This window comes from Solea senegalensis, linkage group LG15 (assembly GCF_019176455.1).
Source record: "Solea senegalensis isolate Sse05_10M linkage group LG15, IFAPA_SoseM_1, whole genome shotgun sequence".
Lineage (NCBI taxonomy): Eukaryota > Metazoa > Chordata > Actinopteri > Pleuronectiformes > Soleidae > Solea > Solea senegalensis.
The window spans coordinates 12,333,707-12,346,132 of NC_058035.1; the positions used below are offsets into that span (position 1 = coordinate 12,333,707).

The 12,426-nt window shown below is 44.2% G+C and overlaps 1 protein-coding gene across 2 annotated transcripts in view; it reads right to left on the bottom strand.

The window, feature by feature from the left end:
- Nucleotides 1-12,426, bottom strand: part of LOC122782276 (sorbin and SH3 domain-containing protein 1) — a 40,535-nt gene that overhangs the window by 4,052 nt on the left and 24,057 nt on the right. Inside the window, exons 15-27 of one of the 2 annotated variants that reach the window (XM_044046564.1) lie at nucleotides 12,078-12,127; nucleotides 10,108-10,286; nucleotides 8,170-8,181; nucleotides 5,439-5,503; nucleotides 5,094-5,264; nucleotides 4,569-4,615; nucleotides 4,111-4,225; nucleotides 3,805-3,930; nucleotides 3,515-3,709; nucleotides 2,828-3,349; nucleotides 2,124-2,219; nucleotides 314-501; nucleotides 85-191 (exon numbers count right to left, since the gene is read on the bottom strand). In XM_044046564.1, the coding sequence (XP_043902499.1) occupies nucleotides 85-191; nucleotides 314-501; nucleotides 2,124-2,219; nucleotides 2,828-3,349; nucleotides 3,515-3,709; nucleotides 3,805-3,930; nucleotides 4,111-4,225; nucleotides 4,569-4,615; nucleotides 5,094-5,264; nucleotides 5,439-5,503; nucleotides 8,170-8,181; nucleotides 10,108-10,286; nucleotides 12,078-12,127 (1,873 nt within the window). Of the gene's footprint in view, nucleotides 1-84; nucleotides 192-313; nucleotides 502-2,123; nucleotides 2,220-2,827; nucleotides 3,350-3,514; nucleotides 3,710-3,804; nucleotides 3,931-4,110; nucleotides 4,226-4,568; nucleotides 4,616-5,093; nucleotides 5,265-5,438; nucleotides 5,504-6,702; nucleotides 8,182-10,107; nucleotides 10,287-12,077; nucleotides 12,128-12,426 lie in introns of both variants that reach the window. The other variant, XM_044046563.1, reaches the window with a different exon arrangement.

Below are 12,426 nucleotides of genomic sequence, written 5' to 3' on the forward strand. Positions count from 1 at the left end.
GTCACTTTGCCGAAACCCTATTTGGATTGATGTGAGACGGTGAGTGTGACTGCACGTCTGAAGAATCCGTCCCAAGGCACATACCGACAAACCAGCCGTCATCGCACTTCTCCATGACACTGACGAGATCTCCCTCCCGCAGCTCCAGCTCGTCCTCGTTCTGTGGCACGTAACTGTATAAAGCCTGGAAACTGGAGCAAGGTGCAAAGATTAAATGGCGAACTTGCAAAAACGGGGGAAGGTGCTGAATGTGAAATAGGTTAAAAAAAAATTGAAGAGTGGGGGCATGGAATTGAAACAGAATCTTACTTACATTCCACAGTTAAGACGACTCGGCTCTGGACTGCTGCTGTGGGACTGGGGTTGCTGGGAAATGATGAGAGATTGTTTACTGGGGTGGTGGAGCAGTCTATGAACAGAGTCATGAGGGTGGTGGGACAGGGTGCTGCAGTACCTCACCGAGGTCTCAGCTATATTCAAGATCTCATTACACACTGCCTCCTAGTAGAAGTGGGTGAAGCCATCAGAGAAAAGACAAACAGCGGGCCCAATAAGAGTCCCAGAAGAGGCAGAGGAGAAGTTGAGGAGGGAACGTGAGGAGTTAGAGAAGGAGGAGGGACAAAGGGCAAGACAGGAATGTAGGTCCAGTGAGTAGGAAAGAAGAAAAGGTGGTGATCCATTAAAAGCCAGTAGAAAACAGCAATGGTGATGATGGTGGAGCCCGTGAGGAGAGCCATGATAAGGGAAGACACCAGAGTGAGAGCATGTAGACAGGGAAAATGAAATATTAGTTCACTTCTTACAAGGTATCATTCAGGATGAACATGAAGTATTAAAGGGAAGCCGATAGGTGCAATTTAAAGGATTAATTTGACATTTTGGGTAAAGCTCTCATTGTATTTCTTGTTGAGACTTGATTCCGCTCTCATAGCTTTTCATGTAACGTGAAACTGCAGCAGCCACTAGCTTGACTTAGCACGATGAGTATGGAGGGGGGAAATAATGTAACGGCCATATGGTGGTAAAAACAAGTTTTGCCAAGTTAGTGACCTTATCATATGGTTTATTAGAACCAAGTGGAAAAAAGGCAGACTTTCTGTGAATGTGCTCTTATGTGGTTTTGGCTCTCTCTCTCTCTCTCTCCCTCCCTCTCTCTCTCTCTCTCTTTCTGTGTGTGTGTGTGTGTGTGTGTGTGTGTGCGTTCAAGCAGACTCATTTTCAGTCAGCCAGACAAAAATGTGAATGAACATCTTGTCAGTATCATTATTTTTTGTTGTAATAGTTAAACTTCACTGATGGAAAAACACTCATCAAAACACTCATGACTCTTCAGTACAACAGTTCATCAGCTTTCATAAAAAGGAGATTTGCATACTGATGAGACAACAGTAGCCTGAAAATAACACAAAGTGACCTTATTTTTTAAACCTTGTTTATATTTAAAGCTCCCGTGTGTAACTTCTTTTGCCACCTTAAGGTATTCTGGGTAATTACCAAAACACTGCTGGTGCCTCTGCGTGATATATGCTGCAGTGATCTCATACCACCCTAACACTCCTGCCTCCCAGTCGCAAGAAGCATTTATGCTGTAGCTGCTGAATGTCCGGGAATGTTTGGCAGTAAAATCTACTTTTCTAACATTGTCTGGTTTGCCATTTTTAGCCAAACTGTTTGCAGCTGTCGGCCTTTACTTTCACAGCGTTGTTGTTGTTGTGCTTCCTCCCTGCCTCTGTCAATCTTGACATAAAACCAGTCACTTCCTGTGTGCAGTGCAGGAATGTCACAGGGCAACACAGAGAGAGTTGTGTGGAGCTGATAGGCTTAATTTTGGGAAGTCAGGCAATGGCTTGAATGCAACTGCTAATACATTCATATTTAAGCACTATGCACCACAGTTTTATAGTGTTGTTTTACCCCAAATGTCAAAATATTCCTTTAATGAAAGGATTTTCTATGTCACATGTAGCACAATTACAGAAGACATAATGGGAGTTAAAGATGATTTGAGTGATATGGATCTTTGAAGGTGATAGGTTACAAAGTTAATAAGTTATAATGTTAATGTCATGTTATTTTTTAATGAAGCTTCAGCAGCGATCCAAGGCAACTCTGTGGCATCTTACCGCGAACGAGTTAATGTTGTTGTTATCCTGGATGTCATAAAGCATCACGGGGCTTCTGGAGCTCCGTCCATGATGGTCAGCCTCATTCTTCATGAACTGCAACACAAAAACTTCACGTTAGCATGGGCTTTTCAGACTTGATGCGTTTCTCTGGGAGATCGCGCCTCATATCCTCTGGCTCTGAATTGTTGTCATACTTTAGAGACAGGTTAAACTTCCGTGTGGTTGGAATTTCAAACTTTGAGGCAGCTTTTGAAACAGAAGCCAACACGTGAAAGCTATAAATGTCACTGTCCAGAATACACTTCCAAACTCCAGTGGCATCCACGATATGACACCTCTGCTTAGAACAACAACATGCAACCATATGCTGAACTTTGTGCGGACAATGTAACTTGGGCTTTCAAACGCTTCCTCTTATAGTCTTTTACAGTTTGGTAATTTGATACTGAACGTTCACTGACTCACTGTAAATTGTTTGCGTGTTAGTGGAGCACACACTACAACATGCAGACCTGCAGTATTAATCAGTGTGACAAGGTACTAAAATAGCACATTCAACCGTCAAGGGCCTACAAATCAACAAGTTAGTCACGTCTTCAGTGCTTCATCAAACTCTGTTTTAGGGAAAATCAAACTGTGGCCCATAGCTCATGTTCCAGAGTGAGCCTGAGATGCAACACTGCACACCATGCAGAAGATACCTCTGCAGGGCTATTTTGCCTGCTGCCCAAGGCTGTGTGGCCCCTGTCCCTCTCTGTGCCTTCCCCCTCTGTCAACTCTTTCTCCCCCCTCAGCCAGCCCTCCAGCACTGGCCCGCTAGAGGGACTCATGCTGCGTGACAGATGGAGTGAGGGAGGGGAGAGCAGGAAGTCCTCTCCTTGAGGTGGTGTGAACGTGAGGAAGGGAGTGGTGGAGTTGGGTCTGGGTGGGTGAGGCGGGGGCAGGGGTGAGGCAGATGGGGACACCATAGGGGAGATGTAGTATGGACTGCTGCTTATGGGAGGCACGGGACTGACAGAGAATGGTGGGGGCAGGTACTCGCCGCAGCGGTATGACACGGTGGGCAGCGGCGGCAGAGGAGGGGTGGGGGCAGCTGGAGGACTTCCTCCTCCTACAGTCAGAGAGATCCACTCAGAGGAGACAGCGTGGACCTCAGGGGACACAGAGCGGCGGGGGGAGCGAGGGAGGGGCAGAGGGGAGGTGGTGAGGCGATTACGATACAGCTTTTTAGAGCCATGAGATGAAGGAGATGGAAGGAATGAGAGAAAGAAAAGGAAATGAGAGGTGATACAAATTCAAAAGGCGACAACTTTAAGATGGATGGGTTCTTTGTGGATTCACAGACTCAGAGCTTTACAACAACAGTTTATTTGGCTCAGAGCACTCACCTGAGGAGAAGCGTTGGTGCTGCGTTGAGGCGACTGACTGACAGGGGGGTCGCTATACTCCATGCCGTTCTTGACGCGGGGTTTTCTGTTCACTTCGACATAGGTGACGGGGAAGATGCCTTGGCGGTTGGTGCCTGAGATTTTGCCCTCATACCAGTTTTCATCGACTCTACGAATAAGCGTGATCCTCTCTCCCTGCACATGTTCAAAACAACAATAAAACAAGTTTAATTAATATTTAGTGACACGTGTATGCAGTTTAGAATTACAAAAACCTTTTCACACCTCACCTTTCTGAAGGACATTTCCACCACTGTGTCCCCGTTGAAGTTGAAGCGGGCGACAGCCTCTCCATATTCCAGAACCTGAACTGGGGCACTTTTCTTTGGCTGGGCTTTTTCTGTGGGGGGAAGAAGCTTCACAAGAAAATAAGAATTAAACTATGGCTTTGAGAGATGTCTTTAAACGTGCAGTTAAATATAACATCTAAAAATTATCTTTACAATGACAACATGCTGATCAACTATTTCTGCTGCCAGTTGTCCTTCAAGAATGTTTATTTTTGAAGACAGGAAAGTCAAAGAGCAGACACACACCTCGACATAACTGCGGGGGAAAATACCAACTCTCCCATGATGCTCTCCTTCATACCAGTTTTGATCCACCTGTCGAATGATGTACACGATGTCTCCCTTTTGAAACGGTAATTCCCTAGCAAAGTTTCAAAGACATTATACAGTTCATAAGAAATGAAAGAGAAAATGTACAAGTATGACATCACACACTGGGATTCAGTGACACTAACATATCTGTATGAGTACAAGGGTTCACATTCTGGTAGCAGTCAATCTGTAAATCTGTCACTGTTATTCTAAACAGATATTTCCTGCGATTGTCAACATTTTTGGCAGCGTTTCATCATCAGCCCCACCTAGTGTACAGTACTTTGTTTGGACTGTGCATAGAAAAAGAGTGCAAACAGTAACACAGCATCAGTGTAGTAAAATGTTTCTTACAAAGAAGTTACAAAGAAATTCTGGTTGTTTCCACTTACTTTAGACTTTCTGCTCTAAAGTCAAAGCGAGCCATGGCTGGAGTTCTCTGTGTAGATAAAAATAAATACGGGTGACCCTTAAGTTATTATGACAACAGCATAAATAATGGTCTTGGAAAGATTTCAAACCTCCCGGCATATAAATATTCTACAAATGACAAGAATGTTGTGCTTGGGTTACTGGACCTTTCAAGAATGAGTGAAAAAGGAGTTAAAAGCAACTCTGGGTTGTTTACAGTAAGAGTGCAACTAATACCAGCAGTTTCATTACATTGTGATATACAGCTGATAAACAGTGTGTGCACTGTGGAAGTACATTCTAAAGATCCATATCCATAAATATTCAGTGATACACTGAATATGACTCATGCACTGTATCTCCCTTCTATTGTTGCTCTGAATTTCATTTACTGTGGAGAGAAAGTCATCTGTGTCTACAAGGATCCTGTCACATGCACACACGGACAAAACATGTGTCGTCTTTGTTCTGCTTACAGAAGGATAAGACTCGGCCCTGCATTGTACCTCTATGCCTGATTTCCTTTTCTCTGTGTTATCTGTGATGTTGAGCAGGTCCCCGAAGCGCTCATTGGTGATGAACTGGTGGTGTGTCGGGACAATGCCTGTGTGTCGCCTCGATGCTGTGTCAGCTTCCTCCTGTTCCCGTTTCAGCCGCCGCTGCTCCTCCAAGATTTTCTGCCAGGAAACCAGATAGAAATGTTTGTCCACTCCAGATATGTGCCTCCATGTGTCACAGTGTTATAATGTCTAATATATGAATTATAAATGCACAACAGTGCTCTGCGTACTGAAGCATTGTCTCAGAGATGTAATATATGAAACTTTGGCTTCATTGTTGAGAAAATTCACCTCTTTGTCCCCATGACGCCTTCGCAACACTTCATCTGGGCCCTCTCCGTGAGCTGGGGACGAGTCTGGAACAGAAACAGAAGAATTATACAGTGAAGCAGTTTCATCGTCAAGCCTCCATACAAATCAATTACAGATTTTTTTCTTTTTTATATATAAGATGATGGAATTACAGTGAACTCCTCCTTCCAATGAGGATAATAATAAAATATACAATAAATAGTGAACAACCATGCATTCTTTAAATGAACACCACAATCTCTGCAACACTAAAACAAAAAACAAACAAACAAACAAAAAATCACACATCAAAAAAAGCCAAAAGTAACCTGCATGCATATGGGAATGAACACAGAATGACCAAATGTGTGTTCATGAGAAAAAAAAGCAGAGAGGAAAATGGGAAACCTACTGTATCTTGGCCAAAGGAAAACAAATATGACAACATGATGTTACTAATCAACCAACCAGCATCCATTAGTTTAGTTTCATAACTTTGTTTACTTCCCACACCAACATAGATCTTTAACTGTGTCCCAGTGAGGGCCACAGGATATAACTATCAGTGTCTTGGGGTCTGTGTCTGATGCTCCAAGTACTGGCTGACTTATGTAAAAGAAATCATAAGAAACATCCTGACTTCTCATGGCAACAGAATGAGACACGGTAGATGTGAACAGTTTCCAAAAAGAAATAAAATACAGACAAGGTGAGACATCAATTTGAGAGAGGGTATGCAATGTTGTATCGCAATGCCCTGCTTAAACATTACAGCTGGGATTGGAATTAAAATTAGTGTTTCAATGTTGTTGCCCACATCAGTACTTAAGTACCATTATGGAATATGAAAAAGAGAACAGTCCTGTTTCATGTGCATTTATCTGTGGCTGTAATAAAAGACTTTGTGAATCAGTGTAATGCTTATGCAGACTCTAGCACTCTTGCATACAGCTCAAATATGATGTCACATGGAGATATACATTACCAAAAGCTGCCTGAACCTCCTACAGTGAAGTGTTTGTGATGCGTTTGTGGGACCATACTCATTCACAGTGAAATGGGAGAGCACCAAAAAGCACACGCAGAATGAAATGGAGGCTTCCCTGTCACTTTGTAAACACACCACACAGACTACAGATGGAGGGCGGCGGCATCACTTTGTGGAGAAAAAGGGACACAAGGTGAAGAAAGAGTTGAGATAAATGAGTGACCACAGAGGGAGGAGAGCGGAGAGTGACAGTGGTGAGGGGATGCAAATAGCCACCTCTGAGGTGAGCTGCCAGCGGCTGCAGTAGGTTCCCATTGGTGTCCAATCTCTGCCCGTTACTCAGGCGGTCAGTGTTGCCTCCATCTCCATTACTCAGCCTCTCCAAGACCTCTCGGGAGGACAGGCGCTGAGGGATTAGAGGTCTAGGCTCAGGGGACAGACTGCTGGGCCTCTGGGGAACCATTGTGATCCTGGTGGCTAATGGGGATCGCCGGTGGGACTGCAGGTTCTTCCGTGGTTTGAAGGGAGCAGGGCCCATGAGGAAGAGGTTCCCAGGAAGCGTGGTTTTCTTCTCCAGAGGTGCCCACTTCTCCTGTTGGGTCGTGGCCTGCTGCCTCTCATGTCTGAGGATGGTGGTGAAGCGGGTGTAGGAGGCTGGGCAAGAGCCTTTGCATTTACTGGGTCTGAGGAGGAGCTGATGGTTGAGGTGGTGCAGGTGGTGGTGTTGGTGGTGGTGGAGGTGGTTGTGTTGCTGAGGGGATGCTGTAAGCAGTGCTACAGGACTCTTTGATCCACTGATGCTTTGCTGGGTCAGTTCTGGGGAACACTTACTTAGGATCTGCTCAACCTCCACCTCAGTGTTTGAGGGGGACACGGCGCTGATGTCATGTCCCTCCTCTGAGAAGGATGGAGCCTCCTCTACTTTTAAACCGTTCAGCGGGAACGCCTCCTCCTCCTCTTCCTCCTCCTCACAATTCTTGTCCTGTCCCACCACTGGGGTGCAGGTGTCTGTCTGGGTGGTGTCGGCAACCAAAAGGGACTCAGCCGACACTGCTGATGTCATGTAGAGGTGGGTGGGGGTGTGGTCAGGGCTATGGCTATGGCTGGAGTTCAGGGTGGGCAGGGAGGAGGAACGGCTTGGAGCCGAACTGGACCGCTGAATGATTATCTCAAACTCACTGACCCGTGACAACACAGTATCCCTTGAAATGTTACCCCCATCATCTGCCTCTAACCTTTCACCCTCCTCAGCCTTTGTCTTCTCAAATAGGGAGGTCAGGCTCCGGACGCTGCCATGGGGGCTGCAGCCAGCTGAGCTGGGCCGCTGGATGTGATGCATGGTCCGGTACAGACTGGAAAACTCAGATGCACTCCTCCTGAGTGCAGGGAAAACATTCCTGAGGCCATCCACACAATCGCTGCCACAGCTAGAGTCTGAATATTGCCCACTCTGTCCACTCTGTTTTTCATCTGCTCGAGAAAAGTCTGTGTCACATTGCCCTGTGTATATATCTTCACAGCTGTGGGCCTTTGGGTGCTTGACAGTTTTAGTCCTGCACTCCTCACTGTCACCACTGGGTGGCAGCAGCTTGGGCTTAAACTTAGAAGGCAGGATTTGAGGTATGCAGGCCTTGGCAGCAGAAAGAGGCTTCTTGCTCTTACACTGGTTACCTATTGCATTACTGGCAAGAACCGATCGACTATTTACAGAGGAGCAAGGTGAAATTATATAGCCATTCCCACCTTTATAATCCACTGGCAAGCATGCAGGACAACAGAATAAACAACATATTAGATTACAATGGTCACAGGTTCACACACACATACACACTAAAAAAGACTCAGGCACATTTCTGAAGTAAACACCCTATTCCATCAAGAGGAAGCAGACTTGATGCACTGAGCATCAAGTAACAGATGACTGTTGTACTAACAGAATAGCACTGTAATGAAGAATTATGCTTTGTAAAAATGAAACATGGCGGAATTTACTAACAGAAGCCAGTATTATCATTATCACTATAAATGGCAACAAAACAAGTGAAACATAAATGATTAAAACAGCTATATGCCATGAAATGTGATGTGATGGTGGGCACTTTATAGGAATTCTTCACTGGCTGCAGCAACGCTACAAGTTTTAAACAGAAAACATATTTAAATGTTGGTCTGTTTTTGCTGCATATGCAGGAGGAGGAGAATAAACATATGCATAGTACAGTGTATTTAATAGTGTATTAAATGTTTAGCAATTAGACAGAATTGCACTGCCATTAATTCATGCACTGCTCCCCAAAAAACAAATATATTCAAGACTCAACTTGACCATAAAACCCTCTGAGAAATACGGGCCCTTGCTACAGTCAGTTCTTGGCTATAGTATGCGTGTGAGAGCACTGCAGATGGAACTAGGAAATGACACAAGACTTTCACACACTGTGAAACACTTGTGTAGCATGAATGAGCCATCTGTCCCAATCATATCTGCTATGAAAACACACAAGTAAACCAGATATTTTATACATTTTAGACATGTAGCAATTAAAGGAAAAAAAATCAAATAGGCTCAGCTCTTTAAAAAAAAAAACACCACCAAGATTAAAACATAGTTTTCTTTTTCAAGGGCACAAGACCGAATCACATGATGAACTGTTTGGTTTCTGGCATTTGTTGTTGGTTAGGGCTTTTCAACACTTACAGTGCAGAGAACAGTAAGTTACTCTGATGATCAAGGTAGTGCCTCTAGCAGTGGGTTAATAAAAGATCATGCTAGTCAGTTGACCAGAGTGCCATATCCATTTACCACATTCATAATCCAAAATTTCAACTGGATAAAAGTTATTTTGATGCTAATTTGTGATTGCTGTACAGTATATACACATTATGTTCAGTAAATATCAACTTTAAATCTGAGTTGAACCTGTCTGAAGAGACAAATGCTTTGTGTTTCCAGATGTAATGTACTGATGACATGTAATGGGTCACACTCTCCTTCAGCGTCTCTCTCTCCCTGGCCATAAGCGTGGGCATTCCAGCCCTGACCCCACACTGACAGCTGACTTCCTCATACCAGCCCACCCTCTGTGTCCCCCCTGTTTATCTCACCCCTGTGTAGCTGGGTTGTGAAGAGCAGAGCATGGTTTTTTATCTTGCTCGTCCCTTCTCATCCCTCCCTGTTCTGGCCCTCCACTCCCTGGTGCTAGAACACTCTGGAGACTTGCCCTAAGCCTGCCTAGCGACTGGTGGATCACAACTGGAGCAAGAGGGGGGAAAATCCCCAAGGTTAGCTTCCATCGACTTAGCAAGACAAACTCACTCCCACCAAGAGTTTTCCAAAGCAGATGGCCAGCACACGTTTGATGAAAACACCCATGGCATCAATAATAAATCAAAAGGTATTGAGGGAATGAATGCTGCAAGGTGATTGGCCAATACTGTTAGGTCTGGGTTCAAAGAAAATACGTGGATTCCAACAGAAACGTTAACGGAAACACATGAATCTCTGTCTGACACGTTAACACCAGTGTCTGTAACTCATTGGTTCTGTCTCAGCAGGAGATGAGGCCTTTAATGACCCACAGTGTTGTTAAGCCTCACATCCAAATACACAAACATACTGTACAGTACACACACCTACTGTTTTACTGGTGAAATATATATATAAAGTGGCTACTATCCTACCTTTAGAGGAGGAAGAGCTGCCATGGCGCTTGTTTAAGGCCCGTAGACCTTGTAAAGGTATGTCGCCGCCCTCCAGGACACTCTTGTAAACATGACGGTCGCATTCTGGAGCCGTAGGCTCACTTGTGGGTGATTCTCTGTCCTTCTCCACCTCGCTGTGTCCAGACTTACTCGAGGAGCTAAAGAGCAGTGGGAGGAACACAGACAGTTGATTTAACATGGTTGAATTCTTTCAGCAGAGTTGTGTTAGGTTTTTATAATTAACTGAGTCACACCAAATTAGATAATGAGCCATCATGTGGTTCTTATTTAGCATATCTCGGGGTAATTCCTGTCTTTGCAGACTTGTGGGAGACAAAATAATCAGAGACAGATTAAGACAAAGTTGAGACAGATATGGCAGAATTTATAGGTTGATGTTAAGTGAAGGCATTGACTTTCACACATACTGTATCTTGACAGTGCAGATAGGCCAGTAGGTCTGTTTTCTATAAATATTCTTGGAACATTCCCACATGGTGCATCAACCCCTGCTATGCACCTGTACAATGCTCAGGTTTACGCTCATGTGAGTACAGACAAACATGGTCATTAAACTGACAGTGAAAGACAAATTGATTATCCAAAAATGTGTTTAACATTTGCAGTGCAGCTGAGAATGAGTTTCAGTTTTCACAAATGTATGAATAAAATACTTTTCTTTCATTTCTGTTAGTGTTAGAGAAAAAAATACGCACTCCTCTGACTGTAGTGAACCATGGAAATTAAGTTGGTTCTTGGTTTCATACAAAAATTCACATAGATGGGAAGTGTGCAAGAGAATCTCTTGTTGAAGTAAGTTTTAGCACACTGCCTAAGAGGGAAACAGTGATAGTGCTTTAATTCAGGTTGAGGCAAATGATTGAGTGTACAATACTGTTACAAGGTTATAAGGCAAAATATTCGACTGTGAGACTTCCAACACATCATTTTGCTCTTTCAGCTTTCTCTGTCATTCTCAATGAAAATAACTATTATGCACAAACAGTGGGCGCCTGATTGAGGCCAAATACCATTCACATTGACTTGCTGTTCATTCATTTATCCAATAACATGGCACAGACACATAGGGCTTTGCATTTGGCAGATATTGTTGGCCCTTCAACATGTCACCAATTTCAAACAGACCTCAGAGGAAAAAAACATCCTGTCTCACACATATGTGTCTTTAAAGGAAGTCAGTTTATGACAGACTGAGGGAGTGGACCTTCACCACTACTTCTCCAGGAGTCTTATTTCTTTCAAATGTAACAACAAATCAACTCATTAAAAATTGGACCCGGAATCGTTTCTTGAGTATTTGGCCATAATGAGATAATGACTGTAGCAGATGGAAAGTTCTGGAGGGAGAAATGGAGGGAGAAGTTTATTTTCCCTTTAGTGTGAGACAGGTCTGGCTCAGCCCTAAATTCCTTGAATTTTACAACACAAACAAAAATAGACAATGTCAATCTCAGCAGACAAAAAACTAAAGTGATTAACAGCTTGGTGAGATCTGACTTTGTCTTAAGCATGATCCTTCATAATCCAGCTGCCGGTCATAGTTCTGTACGCACACACAGGAGATAACGGTTTTTAAGTTATGCAGCAGCTGGGTGAGTTCCCTCTATCCAAGTGACATCCAGGTTGCTGTCTTTAAATAAATCACCACATAGCAGCCATGTGTCCACACTACAACCACTGACCCCCCCCTCCTAAAAGCACCATGAGACACACACAGAGGACACACTGTTCTGGTAGCTCTTTGCCTTATTAACTGGATCTCCTCAGGAAGTAGGAGTCCCCCTGCTGTAGGTGGGAGAGCTCTACAGGGTGGAGAAATCCTTCACTGACATTTATTCTTACAACAAACCTCGGATTATCAACTACATTCTGAAAGAAGAAGGGTTAAAACACAAGTACCCAAAAACAGGAAAGAAACACAAACTTACTACTGCTGCAGGTCGGAGGCTGTTTCCAGGGGACTGAAAGAGGGGGTACTCTGCAACAAACCAAACAAAGAAGTCATTGATAAATCCACAGGAAGGTTCCCTCCAGCTAGAACAGAGGCAGGAGCATTAGCTATGGCCAGATTCTCTCCTCTTTCCCTCTCTGTCGTTCACTCGCCACTCTGGGTTTCTTTCTTGAGCACCCAGGGTTCTTAGTTCCTTTTGACTGGGCTTGGCATGGAGGAGTAAGCGTGTGTTTTGGCCTGCATGCAAGTTGGAGAAAACAAGCGGCAGTGAGGAGAGTGGAGGGGTTTGGGGGTGGGGGGTGGGCGTGCATTGGTCAGGGGGCGCC